Consider the following 17,030-nt stretch of genomic DNA (forward strand, 5'->3'; position numbering starts at 1 on the left):
CCTGCAGAAAAAGAGACACTTGCTTTATGCTGATACAGTTAAGAGAGCTAATTTCAATTCCGAAGCAAACAAGATTTATCTAAGTTAATAGCCCAAGGGGTCCAGGAGCCAACCAGAGCAAGGCTCTTGTTGTTCTGTTTTAATAATCCACAGCACAATCCCAGGTATTTACATAAATTGAATCCTCCAGATCTCATCCAATTTCCAGATGATAATTTCCTAGGGGGAGGACATTTACTGCTAATTCCAGAATTGTGCATACAGCTTTGGCTGGCTTCACACATAGCCCTGAAATGTATTTGGGGCAGCATAAAGGAAGTGTCCCACTTGGCACTTCTTTGCCAGAGCTAAATGTCATTGGAGTCAGCAAAGGGCATTCCAGAGGCAGCGTTTTCCTCCTCCCATTGCAGGATGTCCCTTGGAAGAAGCAGCTCCAATATTTATAGGCAATGTGGTGACATGTGTCAGCAGCTTTTCCTGGAGAAGCGATGCAAACTGTTGCAGAAGCATGACAGACTGCATTTCAATTAGGCCAGAGATCCAACTAATCATTAAATTAATTTAATCCTTCATTAATATATTGCAATCCTGAAGTTCATTGAGCGTGCTGGAGAAACATCCAGTTTCTGCCTCTTCTCGTAGGGCAACATACTGAAAAAGATAATATTATTTCACCGAGAGAAGGGAATGTTGCCTTTGGCTTTCTGGAAGCACTAATTGCACGGGGACAACTCCAGTGTAACCTTTAGAGCAGGACTTGGGAAAGCTCACAACCCTTTCCCACAAACATTTATGTTGGTATTTACACACAGCTTGTAACAGCCACAAATGGGAATTGTCCATCTTCGTGTCTGACCGCTTCTGAAGCCCTGCAGGGCCTGGGGTTGTATGGGAGATGCAGATTTCAGTATCCCAGTCCTCTTGCATATGCAGACTCTGCTAATAGACCTGTGCTCACAGAGGCAGGGTTGGAGCTCTGTAGCTATTTTTGTCATGTCAGGGGGACCCAGCACAGCACGTTTCTCATTGCAGAATGAACAGAAGTCACAAGGCCAAGGGAATAAGCAAATGTCCAATCACTCAGTGACTCTGCACCAAAAAACAAGTGCACTGAGCAGTGTGCTAGTGTGGGGCAAGGCACTTCCCTGCTCCATTTCTCACCTCCCTGCCTGACCCAGCCACAGAATTGGGGGAAAATAGGGGCTGACGACCTGCAGCCCTCTGCCCAGCAAAGACTCCGTATGCTGGCACAGCTGCAGGAGCCACCTGAGGATTTTTGGCAGAACAGGGAGGCCCTGTGCTCGCTACTGGGCTGCTTCTGCAGTCTTAACGCATGGCAGAGGAGGAGTTTGCTGGCTGCATTGGCATTTGCTATTCCTCAGATAAATCATGTCTCTGAACTGGGGAGCGTGGCTGTTTGCATCTGTCTGGAATGCAGATGAGGAGATGTTTTCTCCTTGCTTCGTTCTGAGTTAACAAACAAGCATGTCCTCATAGCACACCAGGTCTTTTTGAGGGCTGCTGTGTGCTAGGCCCCAAATTACAAGTGCAGAACATGTTTTTGGACACATGTGGCAACAGCTGTGGAAAATAAGAATATTCACATCAGTGTTCCTCAAAAGATGGTGAGAAAGCTCAGAGGCACCAGAGACTCAAGCAACAGTTTATCTTAATCTCAGGGAACATGATGAGCTCCCCATCCCCACCTAGGGGTAGTTAAGTGTGATTTTGCCCTATGCATTTAAACAAACAGCTTAGTTATCCTCAGAAGTAGGGCAAGAAGGTGAGGTGCAGTAATCTAATGTCTTAGAGTAAATAATCTCTTCCAGTTTAAGGACCACCTGGGCACAAGATGCTGGGAGCTGTCTTGTAGCTCTTTATCTGCTGACAATGGAAATATCCAGGCAAACAGCTGCAAAAATGGGTGTTGACCCAGAAGAAGAATGTCCGTTTGGGATATCCAGGATTTTGAGGGCATTATTGAGGCAGCATCATTTGCTTTCATGCCCTTATGCCTGGATGATCTAAGCAAAATGTGGCTCTGCATCAGACCTTCCAGGAGGCACCTGGGAGGAGGTGGTCATGTACCTGCTGTGATAAGGGGCAGGACTGTGGCACACGCCTGGCTCTGCCATGCTTTTGTGAAAGACAAGAAACCAGCCTTTCTTGTGTCTCCAGCCTGGTCCTACATCCACTGTGAGATGGTGACCCCCTGTGGAAAGCTTTTAGGTTACACGTGAAAGGCTGCAAGAGGTGAGAGCTGAGCACTGGGAGTAGAGTTTACAGCTGGGACCAGTTTTCCAGACTGGAAATTCACCCATTCCCTCACTCAGCCTGCTCCTCCCTGCTAACCATGCCATATCACCTTTCTAAGAAGCTCTGGGAGATGACCATAGACATGAGAAGGGAAAGACCACGGCATCCTGTGCCCGTCTCACCTGGAGGCAAGAGCCACCCAGCAAGCCTCATGGCAGGCTCCCTGCACCCTGGCATTCAGCAACCTCAGCACCCCAACATCAGGCATATCTGAGCAACCACCAGTGGGTAGGGCCACAGGCAGCCCAAACGGGTGGTCTGCAGCCAAGAGAAGCTCCCCAGACTTTCCAGAAGTCTGGAAAAGAGGGAGTGGAGGTGTTTCCCCAAGGGAACTTCAGAACAAGGCCCAGTGCACCCCTCTCTGACTCTGGCTAAAGCAGGGTGTCTGCAGAGCCGTGTTCCCTTCACAGTGGGTAGTTCAGCACCACAGGAAGGTTTTGAAGGTGCATGAACAACTCCGCTAAGCAGCAGAGCCCACCAGGTGATACACAGCCCCTTGCATGTGGCACCACCTGGCCAGCTTCACCACCTACTGGTGGGCAGAAACGCAGGATTTAGTGAAAGGCCATCACCGAGGAATCCTCCGTGACTCTAATGGGATTTGGGAGCCCCCACAGGCAGCCAGGTGTCTGGTCACAGCTCCTGCGTGGGCTTTGGGCAGTGACACCAGGGCCACTGGAAGGACCCAGCTCCCCAGCTCCAGGCTCTCCTGCTCAGTCAGGTCTCAGTGGCCCCACCAGCACCATGAGGAGAGACATGGCTGGGCATGGCCTCCTCCTTGGGAGAGGGAAATTGAAGTGCTAAAGATCTCTGCAATCCCCTTTAGAGACAAGAAAAAAACAAAGAAACCAAAAGAAACGCTGAGGCTGGCATGCAGCTTGTAGCACAGGCCCAGAGGCAGGCTCTTCTCCACGCAAGCCACTTTGGCACAACGTATTGCCTTGGATCGAAAATCATCTTCCACACCACGAGTGGCACAACACTCCGGAGAACATTATCGTATTTTCTCTCCAGTTTCTAAAAGGCTGATCTCATCAGCTGTTCCACTTTTGTCCCTACTCATCCCATTTTTGTCTGCAACTGCTTCTGAGTGAATCCCTGACCACCAGTGGGGCCTAGGGTCTGCAGAGGTGGAGGTACCAGGAGGTGTGGGGGCATGGCAGCAACTAGAAGCACCCCTGACCAAGGAGCAGTGTTAGCTGTGCCTGAGTGACTTAGAGAGGGAGCACCACAAGAATATTACTCACCAGTCATACCTTAATTATATTATTTTCCACTTTTGTAGTGCAAATATAGGCTGGATTGGGCCAGATGAGCCAATTTTTGCCAAGTTTGAGGAAAATATTTGTGTCTCCCCGACCAGTTAGACCATGCGGTCAAGCAGAGGACCAGCACTTGATGGGCTGGCATGAGTTCATTTGTCCCTTCTGAAGGCTGTGGAAGTGGTGGGGGTTATCCACCCCAGGAGGAGAAGGGGATCAGCAGCTCCCAACCCAAGCCCACCACGACAGCGTACGTCCCCCTGTGCCATACCATGACACTAGGGACCCGTCCCTGAGCCATGGATTTGCACCAGCCTGGGGCTCCCTGGCTCATCCAAGCACAGAGGGCATTAGCCCTGACTGCAAGCTCTCCGGACTGACGACACACACAGAAGTGACTCTGTTGTCTTCCTTTCTCTCCTCCCCAGATACTAAGCGCTTTCCCCTTCCTGGGGACAAATAATCTGGGGTCAGCATTTAATTTCTCACTCAATTACTTCCCAATCAAACTGGCTTTGATGATACTCAGAGGATGCTGTGGGTTTGTCTTTTTTTTTTTTTTTCTGTTTGCAAACTCAGCAGAGGGTCTGAAAACCCATCAGGCTTTTTCGCTCCTGCCTTCCTTACCACCATCAACCGAGAAGCTCTGCAGTTAATACTTAGCTGACAATCTTTGGGATGAGGTGAAAAAAGCTGTTTTCCAGATGTTTCTTGGACTTGTGCTGTTATCATTAGAGATGGTAATCACAGGGTCAAAGCAAGACTTTTCTGAGAGCTCTTGATGTGTGCTGGCTAAGTATGACTGAAAGCGTGCCTGTGCTCCTCTAATATCTGCTGAGCTCTGCTGCACCTTGCTTTCCCAGCACAAATACCTGCAGGAAGCATTTACTCTATTTGGGAGAGAGTAGTTTAAAACGGCACAGAGCAAAAAGTCTTTTGCTGGTTCTCCAAATCTCCATCAAACTGAAATTCCAGAGCCAGTTTTGTTCAAAAGCCTCCGAGTAAGCTGGCTGGGTGAAAAAGCACATCAGAGCTGTGGAAATTATGCATTTGCTATTCTCTCAGCATTCTGCAGGAGAAATAATTTTCACTGAACCACCAGGGGTATGCAGGAGATGGACAAAGTGTCAGACTGAATAGGAAAAACACTTCAGACTACGAAATCCAACGCAAAAAGCAGAGAAAAGACCTGTTATTTTGGGAGGGAAAATAAACGATTAAAAATCTGTACTCATGTCAACAAGTCCCGTGAGTTTTAACGGAGGGAGATCTGTGCAATTAGACAACCTGCCCAGCCTAGCCATGCTCAGAGGGCCGAAGCTGATTTCGTTTTGTAGGCTACCGCTCTTCTGGAGGGGAGCCCTTCTGTAACTGGCCCTGTGACCCATGAGGCCACCAAGCAGCATCCTTTCGAATGGCTTTGGTGCCCCCTTTCTTCCAGAGGAGGTGTGCTCAGAACGAGCTTGGCTGCTTTTGCAAACTGAAGTCACCCAAAAGGCCCACCCTGACTTTTCTTCAGCCTCCTCCACTCTTCGCCGCTGCTGGTACATTTTCTCCAGGGATGTCAGGGCTTCTCCCCAGCCCCACGAGAAGGGAAGGAAACCACTGCTCATCTGTACAGATGGAGGGGCTTCACCTTTGCTCCCAGACCGTATGGGATGCAGAAGTCAGGGGGTATCTTCAATAGCACTGGAAGGCAGGGTTGGCATGGGTGTCTGCTCCAGTTCCCACATGGTTTCACAGCTTCCCCCAGCAAGTCTGGGCAGGGAGGAAGATGCTCAGTGTAAATATCACTATTTCACTTGAAATTATGCTTTTCTTGCTAACTTTTATATTCAAGGCCTCAGACCCAACTTCTTCTCCAGGTGGGGGAGTGCCCTTTGTGACACCTGTACTCAGTGGAGGATGGAGAGGATCACACGCATTTATTTCACAATAGTCCTTCAGGCAGAAATTTTCATTTTTCAGCATTCAAGCTGGTTCCTGTCTCACATGACATCATTATTATTAGTATTATCCGTTGTTATGATATTAATATTAATGTTATTAATATTGTGTTGACCTGCTGAGATTTTATTTTTCCCCTTTCATTCTTCAAGTTAGGGAGAGAGGATGAAATGATACTGCCACACAGTGTCCCCTACAGACTGCTGCTGTGAATGGCCAAGATTAGGAAACCAGGGAGACTGTTTGCAAGGCAAGTGGCAAACTACTCACCTGCAGACATTGGCAGGAGAGGAAATAAACACAGGGAGGAAGAGCCTTCACTTGCTAACAGTAGCCTTGACCCTGCTATAGCCAGATCTCTTGGGGTGTTTAAAGAGAAAGGGTGGAGACAGCATGACATGAGGTACTACATTTCTCAGCTGGTGGGGAAGAGGGCATGGCACAATGTCGTAAGTCCCTGGTGAAAATAGAGAATAGTTCCTGCAACCTCAGCACTCGGATGCACGTAGCCCTCGAGCAGTGGGATGAATAGGAGAAGCTGGCATGTGCCCTCTCAGCTTCTCACCAACAGAGTACTGACCGCCAAAGCTGGGCTACAAGTGAGGGAAGAGCTCAGCATCATTAGCAAGGATATAACTCAGGAACTTCCATGCATAGCCCTGCAGAAACAAGCACCAGATTAACACTGTGCCCTGCAGGGAAAGGGATCTGAAGTCTTACCTCTGGTGTCATCAGCAAGAGATAGAGTACCAAGAGGCGAAATGTTACGTGGATTCGACCAGAAAGTTTGATCTCCTGCAGGATCAATATTAGAGTGATTTTAAGGCATTGCACATTAATGATTCATACAGACAGCCTGGCATCTTCAAACACTCTTGAAAGAAATCTCCATGCCTTTAGCTAAGAACTATTATACATCCTGAGCATATACACATTGACAACAGTGCTGGGCAGCACAGCCTTAGGTCTGCAGTGCCCCAAGGTGACCTGAATTCTTACACGGTCATTTGCTTTTGTAATTGCAGGAAATTACCATTTAGGCTGTGCAGAGGGAAGTCTCTATGCCTGGCAGGAGCACTGAGAGCTTCAAGGACCTCAGTAAGACCCCAGAGGACCACGTGTCAGGCAGCAGGACGAGAAGGAGATGAGTAAGGAGCCAAGGGTCCAAGTTGGTCACGTCCTCACCAACAGGGCACAGTCCCACGGGGAGATGGGTGGGAGTGAGGTCCATCAGCCCCAGACACAGCGAGGGGATGAGCTGGAACCTGGGTCCGTCCAGAGAGCCCAGTCTGCAGCACAAAACTATAAGGCAGGTCCAAAGGCCAGGACTGGAGGCAGGGGCACATCTAATGTGGTTCAGATGGGGATGAGGGATCTAGGCCTGAGCTTAAATGGGCACAGGAGGCGTGTGGTGAGGGTATCAGACAAGGCAAAAAAGAAATGCAGCCTGTACCCCATTTCTCAATACTGTTCAGGCTCTGTGCTTCTCTTGGTAAACCTGCTTTTTATCACAGACTCTTTTTCATCAAACTCTCTCTCTCACATGCAAAGATGCTTTTAAAATTCAGCTAAACTGAATGCTGCCTGCCTGGCTGGCTGGGATCAATACCTCTGCTTGCTCATGCTGACAAGGATACACCCCCGTTATCTTCAGCTGAGCGTGCCAGTGGCACACCAACAATGCCCACAGGCTCAAAAAAACACAGTGGCTTTCCACAGCTCCGTGCCCTGGCTCTGTTTTGCAGAGCCAGGAGATAGAAAGCTCATTTGAGTACGGGTCTGCAGGTACAGGCACTGATAAGGTGGGCTACACTAATGCTTTTAGCCCGTTGCAAATGGGAAGTAACACAGCCCATAGAGGAAGGTGCTTAATTTAGATCTAGTTTTTTGGCATTTGCTCTGTTTTTTTTTCTTTGTTTGTTTTTATCAATGAATAGGACATTTGTCCAAGCCATGAACAGCCAGGTTCTCCTGGAAAACTTTGTAAGAAAAAACACTGAATGCCTTCCAAAAGCCCAGTGAGACAGCAGCTACAGCCCTTCTGTCATACACTGAGTGTCTCATCTTGCCATGGAACGAGACCAGCTTAGCAAGGCAGGACCTGCCTTTTGTGCACCCCTGCTCACTGGGGCTGATCCCCGGGGTGTCCTGGATGTGCATGATCTGCTCCAGGGCCTCCCCAGGAGCACCTGACCCCAAGGGCAGACTGACAGGCCTGTAATTGCTCACATCACTCCTTGTCCTGTCACTACACTCCCTGAGAAGATGTCCCTCTCCAGCTTTCTCAGAGGCCCCCATTTAGGTATGGGGACCACCATCCCCATATCCTTCCCTGCCCAAAAATCAGCTCTTTGCAAAAGTCCTCTTTGGGGTTAAAAACTGGAGTTCACTCACTCCCACAACTCCCCTTAACCTGGCAGCTTCCCCTACCACATTGAGATGAAATTTCTTTCAAGGATACCCTGCTCCTTCTTTCCAACCTTCCACAAAGTTAAAAACAAAATCCCCCCTTTTTTGTTCTCCTTTCTCACTTCCCACCTGCTCAGGAAAGCTTCTTTTGCTTGACATCACAAGACATCAAACAAGTAGATTTTTTTCCTAGATCTAGAGCTGTCTTTCCCTGTGACACTTGCACCAACTCCAAACACAGTGTCATACATACCAAAACCAGCAGCCATGTGCTTGATTGAGCAAAGAGACCCCACCAGGTTACACACATGCTTGGATTTAGAGGGTTGCTTCTGGGGAATATCCATCCTCAGAGGTTTTGTGTCCATGATCTATTTGCTATAAAACCACCTATATAAGACTTGCCGATAATGGTTCTTACTTACCAGTTACTCACTCAACACCACTTATTAACATTCCTATTATTTTTGCACTAGACTATCCTCAGGCTAAGTAGGCTACTGGTATCAGGGTCACCTCATCCATCCTTTTCAACGCAGGCACAGTATCCCGTGTTCCCCTGCAGTACAATTTAATTAGTTTAACAGGAAACACCTCAGCCAGTCCTCTTAATAGTTCTTAGGCACTGATCCTCTCAACCTGCTGATTTAAAGGTATTTGCCCTAGTTAGACATGATTCAAATTCTCCCTGCTTAATACACCGCCAGACTACAGTTCTGCCTCCCCACAAGCCAGGCTTCTCATTCACCACCTTCCAGGCTTCTCCGCACCCACAGGTTTGCAAATGGAAGTGGATTCAGCTGTTCCTCCAGCTCCACTGGCCACAATAAAGGCTATAAATGAAGTTGGCTGTGTTACTGCTTAGACTACAAGGAAGGCCCTCAGGCTTTCTACTCAGCAATTCTGTTCCAGAAACACCAGGGTAACTTGTGAAGATGCCATGCCAGAGGAAGCAGAGGTTTATAAGAGACCTCAAATGCAGTGTAAAAGGACAGAGCAGTTAGCTCTTACACAGCACAGCTACATAAGCCCATGCAGCTGATGTAGAAGTTAAACAAAATGAGATTTCACACACCCCATGAGTTCCAGTTAACCTTCCCAAAACTTTCCCAAAAGACAGTGTTGCAAACCCCAGTGTTTCCAAAACCAGAACATTTCTTCTGTCAGAACAGCTACTGACCTTTGTCCCTTACTCAAAGCTGGATAGGAGACATAACTTACCTCCTGTAATTAGGACCCCACATTCCTTCTCACCTCAGCCTTTGGGAACAGGAGACTGGGTGACAAATAAAGGCACCCCCACCCTCCAACAGGCGAGCAACCCATTACAAAGACAACCACACACCACAGCAACATGGCATTATGTTTTAATGTTTACAGTAGTCACTTCACAGGGACACCAACTTTTTCCTCAGAGTTTTGATGCTGGAATTACTTTATTGGGAAAATTGAGAAAACAGCTACACCAAAAGTATAATTACAATGAGGAAAAACAGAGTTGAGATCCTACTGTGCTTTAGAGGAAGGTTACATAGTTTTACTTGCATAACACACAGAAGTATTTGAGTTAACAGGTATTGATGCATCCCATCTCAATGTTATTACTTTTTTTTTTAATGCTGGTTGCTGGTCTCTGCTGGAGCCAAGGAAGTTTACTCGCAGCTACTTTTCAGTAGTTTAATTTGGTTTAGCCAAGGAATAGAGTACACTACAAAGTTGCAAGTGGTGTGCTAAGGAGAGAGGAAAAAAGCAATTATCAGTTCAAAAAGCATGCAACAGTGTTCTTTGCTATCACTTTATATAGATTTACCCTATAATGCGATCCTTCAATGTATACCACTTCTGGCTCTCTGCATTTGCACTCCCCTGGCAAGTATTCTGGAACACTGCTCCTGTTAGTACTTGTTCAAGACCAATCACTTCTCTCAAATTCTAACATAGAAGCCAAGCAGTCAGCACTTCTGAAGATCAAGTTACTTGCTTATCCCAGTCATATACTAGTTCCCACTGGCAGAAGCCTTTCAGCCTGGGCTGTACTTCAACAGCAGCTCTCATGTACAGGCAAGTATGCCCACACAGCTAATCAGTTTGTGCATGCTTGTCTAATTATTGCAGTTCTGTCAGTGGTACTTAGTGGATTATTTGTGTGCAGTGACAGTTCTCATACATGCAGGCATAAGTTGCACATACACGCAAAGTACAACCTATCACTGATTAATACCAGCAATGAAATAGAAAACAAGACCAAACATTGACCAAAATAAGGTAGATAAATTGGTGCTCTCACCTGAAAAGCTGAATTATTGCTTAAATAGCATTGTGATACAAGACTGCTGTGCAACTCAGTTTGGTGGCTACTTGGAGAACAGGGGTAATCTGTCAGTTGTGATTGGTGCTTAGCCCATAGCACAATCCACAGTAATGGGAGTCCCTTATGAAAGGGCATTAAGCAAACTGTCCCATCAGCACGGGATAAAAGGAGCAGAAAAGGGTATGGACACTCTGGGCACCAGACTGAGCACCAGGAGACCTGTAAGCAACCCCTGCTTGGCAGTTTCCTCTGCATATCCCTGAGATCAGAGCCATGAGCACTCTCAGAGGATTGAGGCATGCTCCTGTGTACCACAGCCTCAGGTCTCCACGTAAATATGCTGTAAGAGGCCTGGCTTCCTCTGTCAGGAAGATCTGGCAAGACAAGTCCTACAAGGGTGGCATCATCTCATCCAGCCTAAGAGACTGACATCTGATTTTCTTAGAGGCCGACAGGTGACACTGCCCATACCGCTCCGCAGCACACCAGCTGGAGAAAAGGCATCAAAAACCCAGGGAACAACACACCCTGTTCTGAAGCCTACCTTAGACATCTCCGGAGTGTCATGAAGAGCGCAGCTCTGGGGATCACCTGCTGCCTTTGTGCAAGTTGTCCGGCCAATCTCCACTTCAATGGTGTACTTGATTCCAGACACAAGCTGCAACAAGACAAGGGGCAGAAACAGCTTTAATTGCAACACATATACAGAAGCTCTCCAAACAGAGGGCCCTGACAGAAAGAAAGATAGCTTTGTCGTCACATTCCTGTAGGCAGAACCGAGAGTTACAGACAGCAGCATGTGGCAACCTTCACAGAAGAAACACTTGAGGTCCTTTGAAAAAACAGGAAACAACATCCATGTAAACAAGTTGTGCCATAGCCTCCTTCATCAGTGAAGGAAGACACATGTTAGCTCATCCACGATATAAGGAAGTTATTAACTTCTCCTGTAATTTCAACCCCAGCATTCAGATGTAGAAGCCCCAAGACAGGGCTTTAAAAACAACAAATCTGCTTCTGTGGCACCCACCTGCCGCTTGGCGCTGATGACCCGCACCACCCTGCTGGCGTACATGTCGTTGCTCGCCCTGTTGTACTGCGCCATGGCGAACTGCAGGGCATGCTGCAAGCCCTTATCGTTCTCCGCAACATCCTCGGGAGCCCCCAGGAGCCGCCGGCGCTCCTCGCTGCCCAGGACGGCCTGGGCCAGCAGCAGGGCGGCTGCCAGCAGCGCCACCAGAGCCCGAGCACCCGCCATGCCTTCGCCCTATCCCGGCCCCGCCGCCGCCGCCGCCATTTTAAGGCCGGCGGGGCTGGGCGGGACGTGGCCCCGGCCCTCCCCGCTCCTCCCCGGCCCGGGAGGCACCCAGCGGGGGCTCGTGTGGGGTTTCGCCAGCCGGTTCTCCCCCGTGTCACCGAAAATAAAGAGTCGGGGGATATTTTTTGGGGTTGTGGTGTCCCTCCGTAACCATGCCCGAGGCTGGCGCACGCTTCCCACAAAGACAGCGGGCAGGCGAGGGATGCACGCCGCCTGCTAGCTGCGAGCTGCCCCAAGCTGTTTTCTTTTCCAAGGAAGGCAGATTTTAACATCTAGAGAGTCTGGGGCTTCACGCCGAGTACTGCCACATCTTGCCATCGGTGGCATTCCTGGAAAGGCAGAGTGAATGTGCAATAGCACAGGGCTCAGCTGGACCCAGAGCACAGCTCGGGCTTTTGTATTTTTCCCCCATGCCAAACGTCAGTGAAGGTGTTGACTGAAGGCCGTGGTTGCTAGCAGGATGAAGGTTACTCACCAGACTGCTAGCTCTTGTAAGCTCTGGGCTGGGCAGCAGTTCCTGGCGTGCCCACAGGTGCTACAACAAGTAGCATGAGTGCCAGACCCAGAGGGCCTGGAGGCACCCTAATGTACAGTCAACGCTGTGTAAATCGGGCTGTTGTTCACCAGGGACAGAGCCAATGTGTCCCTCAGCTCAGCCAGACTCAGAAGAGGAACAGGCATTTAGAGAGAGAACAAATACATCTAAGTTACTGCAGTAAAGAGTATGCAAGGAAACATTCTTCTTTTAAAACCCCAGACCAGCCAAATAGTCACCACTTAGGATTGAGGAGCCTCTGTGGGTCCCAAGAGAGTTTGGAGCAGGGCAGGCAGATGTCTGCTACTTGGAGCTTTGTCAGTGCCACCTCTCCTTCCGTACATAATTCTGTTGTGTGACAGCATCACAGGTGCCTGGCATGTGTTATTCTCTCCTCTCATGGGAGCTGCCAAGGGCCTGCAGACAGAACCGGGAGAGCCTTACTGTTTCACTGTGCTGCTCTGTTTTCTCCTCAAAAAAGTCAGTGTTTGAGGAGGAGAGGGTTTCAATAACCCATGAAATGTCTCTACTGGGGAAAAGCTAAGGATGTTTTTGCCTCTGCCCTAAAACCATCTTGTTTGTGGAAACATCATCTTGTTCATGGAAACACACCTATGCCCCTCTCCCTTGAGAGAGGACAGGACGTAGGTGGGAGCTTGGCACAGCAGGAGCGATGCTGAAGCAGCCCTGTCCTATCTGGAATTACACTGCCCACAGCCCTCCTTTCGGGTACGGATGGAGGAGGCTGTTTTCCCACATGGGTCCGGGAACTTGGAGATTTTTCCAGGCTCTGCCTCTTCATGGGTTATTCTAGCACTCATTCCCCTCTGCTGTGGAGGGAAAACAAAACCACAGAGCATTTTAAGTTACAAATATGGCTTCCAGCACAAAACACCATGTGTCATTTCCTATATCTGCCTCCACAGCATTGGTGTTACCTCATCTACATTAAATGCGTAAGGTCAGAGGGGCATCGGTGGCAGGGTTGGCTTCCCAGACAGATCACTTAATTTCTAGTGTCATCTCATAACCACAAGACTGTCTTTCCCTCCTGTCAGGAACCCTAAGTTTGGCAAGACAGGGCCTAGTATAGCTCTAGAGAAATAGCTCAAGTGAGATTTAAGGCTTTGTGCGGTCGTTGTGCTAAGAGAGGGTGATGTTTTACGTCTGATTATCTGCAACACCCCCCATAATGAAAAGGAAGGGACTTATGCACTGACTGGAAAAGTTGTTTGTAGCCTGCGAGTGCCAGCAATATCCAGCTTGAGAATTACCACAGGAAAAGCCCCCGCAGCTGGCAACAGGCTGTGCAACTAATGCTACAGCCACCGGACATTATGTCAGCTTTTACTACTAAAGAAAGACAGGAGCAACACTGAAGCTGCACAGTGTGTTGGAGAGGGACTGGGGCATGGGTATCAGGGCATGAGCCAGAGCTGCTAAAAGGCTGCGGGAATCTGTCTCCAATTTGACTTTTCCCTCATTGGCCTTGGATCCAGGCTGGATCAGGGGAGAGGCAGGGAGGAACGGTCCTAGTTAAAAGCTAAATGCTTTGCCTGCAGTGTAGACAAACAAGCAAGCAAAGTCTTGGCCCTGCTGAAGCCACCTCATTGGAGTTAAAATATCACACAAAGACATACTTGGCCTGTGTCCTTCTGAGTTACAGCAGCCCTCCCTTCAATACTTCAAGGCGGTATGTCAGCTCGCAGCACAGTCCCAAAGACCTCAACGTTATTTCTGCAAGCAGAAGTTGTGCAACGTCCAGGACAGCGCAGCTTCATTCCCTCTCACCTCTGCTTTGACACCACAGATGCCTGTCCACAGAATCACAGTCAGCCTGTTGGTTGACATCAAGTTGTCCTCTTCCTTGGTCGTTGACACTGCACTCTGCTGAACACATATAATTGCAGAAAGCAGAGCTGGGCTTTGGTCAGAAGTGTCAGCTCATGGAGTTTCTTTTGTGCCAGGGTTTCTCTTTGTCTTTCCTAACAGATGCGCTAATATTTATTCTGCAAAAGGGTGCCTGACAGAGTCCTCTGACACCACTATGCAGAATGCAAAGGGAAGCTTGCCCTTTGCAGGTCCTGGTTCTCCTGGACCAGAGGCTTTGAGGGTGGTTGTTATCTCAACCTGGCCCTGCTTGTGAGCCAGCAGCAAGCTGCATCTGTTTATGGTTGCTAGTCCAAGCCTTAGAAAATCAGGACTTCAACCAAAGCAATTCCGAGAAAAAAGAATTGGCAAAAAAATGATGTTTTACAACCAATGAATAAAGGGGACCTAGTTCATGAAATAAAAGTGCACTTGTCCTTCTGTTTCTGAAGGGTGCCACTACTTTTGTCTATCACAAGCTTATTTGTTTTTTGTTTTGTTTTGTTTTTAATAAACAACACATAAATTTTCCAATAGTCAGATGACCCTAGGAGACAGTAATTTAAGGAATATACGAAGAACCAGGAGACTCCTGATGTAATATTGGAAAAGTTTTTGATACCGTGTGCTGCCACTATTACCAGAAAACAGAAAAACAGAGTTTCCTTGTCCTCTTGCATCAGACCACACAGTTGGTTCAGCATAAATTGTGCAATATCCAAGATATTTTCATCTTTCTTTTTGTCAATGTTTCCACACAGTCCACTCAGGACTGCTGAGGTTTTTAGGGCACCAGGCACACTCCGAACAACTGCTACATTCCTTGTCCTTGCTGTTGAGGACATCCCAATCTCTCTTTTAACATCCGAAGGAACAATTGTAGATGCCTACCCAGTATCTAACCAAAAAGCTCTGAAACACTGTGGCGTATCTTTCAAAGTACGGTTAGACAAGGATGTTTGAAAAAGCAGCCAGTCCTATAATCAAAAATAATAGTTTCTCTGTAGAACTGAACTCTGAGTGACCCTCAAGAGAGGGTAATTACTGCGATAGCGGCAGGAGCAGTAAGAAAAGCGTGCTCAAACACTAAAATCTGGTTTAAATTCCTCATAACATCGGGATCAGCAAAAAGTGCTGGCCAAGTCTATGTTGGGGCCAGTGCTTTGCATCCTGTTCGGTGGATCTAGAGCCCTGACGAGTGGGGTGCTGGCATGGTTCCCCCATCTCCTCCCACCGTGCTGCGTAACTCTCACAGGGTAATGGATGGGAGATGTTTCATAAAAGGGTATCTTTCAGAGACTGAAAGCCCCTTGAGCAAGGCAGTCAGCAGTTTATGAGACGGGGCTGAGAGTGATTCAGTGGCAAATGCAAAGCCATTGCTGCTGAAGAGTGCCTTGTGCTTAGGGGGATGAACCCATTTCCATCGTGCTGGGCGATGTAGGGAGCCTCTGCCTTCCTTAGAGGCTATGACCACCTCTGTCCACTCCCTGCTGCTGGTACACAGAAGCATTTCATAATTTCTTTTTTTTTAAGAGACTAATGGAGGGAATGCCATGACTTGTCCACACAAGGAAAATCGTGGCCCTGCTTTCTCCCTCACCTTCCAGAGGGGGTCTCTGAAATCTTGGCAGCTGACTTGCAAGTCCCCAAGGAACTGGGACCTTGGCCACATCTCTTCTGCATCACCTGATGTGAATCTCTTTCTCTTATGCAACGCAGAAGATAATCTGCTTCTAAGAAATAGGTATTCACATACAAACATCTGCTAAGTAATTGCTGATGTTAATCTGCCTGACGGCATTATTATTTCACGGGCAAGCAGTAAATAAAGCAATTGCCAGCAGAAAAGCTGCATTTCAGGTATCTGCAAGCAATCAGTTATGGTCAGATTGTGCAAAAGAAGCAGTGAAGCCACATTATTGGTAGTGATTGCTGATTTCAGTGAAGTACTGGTGCGTTTGGGATGTTAGAAGAAACATAAATAAATAAATAAATAAATAAATAAATAAATAAATAAACTCCTGCACCATCATCCTTCTTTATTGTGAAAAACATAAATGCTGGTACAGTGATAGCATATATTCAAAATAATCATCAGAGATTTTATGCAAGCTGGTGTCTTTGACAGCTTGTATTTGCTGAGAGTAATTCATCCATCCCCTTTTTTTCTGTATTTGTTCATGATAGCCTACAGCAGAAATAGGTTGCCTGCTTTAGATTTGTATTTGTTAATTTATAGTAGATTTTGTTTTCTTCCCCTTTTCTTTCCCTTGGAAAACTTCAGAGCTTACCAAGAAAATTAGTTCCCTCCAATCCAACCAGAAGCATAAAGCATGCGTTTAAGTTAAGCCCCTGAAGAGTACCCGTGACTTCAGAGGGCTAAAAATAGGCTTAAAATGAAGGATATGATTGCATGCTATACAGAAGCTGGCCCTCCAGCCTGCTGGGGTGTGCTGCACTGTCCACTCCCATCTCTTCCAGCAGGAGGCTCTTACGCTGGAGTGAGACTGTCAAGCGTGTCAGCAAAATTTGGCTTTAGTGGAGGAGCCGGGCCATAAAGAAAGGCTGTTCCTCCAGGCCCCCAGTCTGCACGCAACAGAGGAACGAAGTGCAGAGGCCTGCAAAGACTGGAGATCGTGCCCTAGGGCTTCACGGATCCCGGGAGCCCAGGAGAGGGAAGTTTATCCCGCAGAAGCATGGTGTCTGTGCGGGGCTCCCCCGGGCTCCCCAGCACGGCGTGGTTCACCAGCCACACCACCTTTGCCCTCTGTGCAAACCAATTCCCTCCTGTCCTCCCTTGAAGCCCTAACATCACTAGTGCTAAGCCCAGGGGCTTTAGGACATGGCACAAATCTGAGGACATCCCCCCTTGAATACATAAATGTGCATTTATGACCAAGGACCTTCATGGGGAGCAAGGCTGATTCCCCTAACGCTCACACAAACCGAAGGGCCGTGCAGAACCTCAGGTCTGCAGCCAGATGCCAGACCCCGTCTTGGGCCTCGTGGTTCTGTGCGGACAGACGCCACCTCTGCCACAGGATTTATTTTTTGTTTGTTTGT

The 17,030-nt window shown here is 48.1% G+C and overlaps 1 protein-coding gene across 1 annotated transcript; it reads right to left on the minus strand.

Moving 5' to 3' along the window:
• Window positions 1–9,285: 9,285 nt before the first annotated feature.
• LOC137853427 (cystatin-like) lies at window positions 9,286–11,558 on the minus strand. The gene is made up of 3 exons (XM_068675757.1): window positions 11,276–11,558; window positions 10,790–10,903; window positions 9,286–9,664 (listed from the first exon to the last, which is right to left on the minus strand). Exons 1-3 carry the CDS (start codon window positions 11,501–11,503, stop codon window positions 9,587–9,589), a joined length of 420 nt encoding a protein of 139 aa, XP_068531858.1. The 5' UTR covers window positions 11,504–11,558; the 3' UTR covers window positions 9,286–9,586.
• Window positions 11,559–17,030: the final 5,472 nt, after the last annotated feature.

The sequence above is a fragment of the Anas acuta genome, chromosome 3 (genome assembly GCF_963932015.1).
Source record: "Anas acuta chromosome 3, bAnaAcu1.1, whole genome shotgun sequence".
Taxonomy (NCBI): Eukaryota; Metazoa; Chordata; class Aves; order Anseriformes; family Anatidae; genus Anas; species Anas acuta.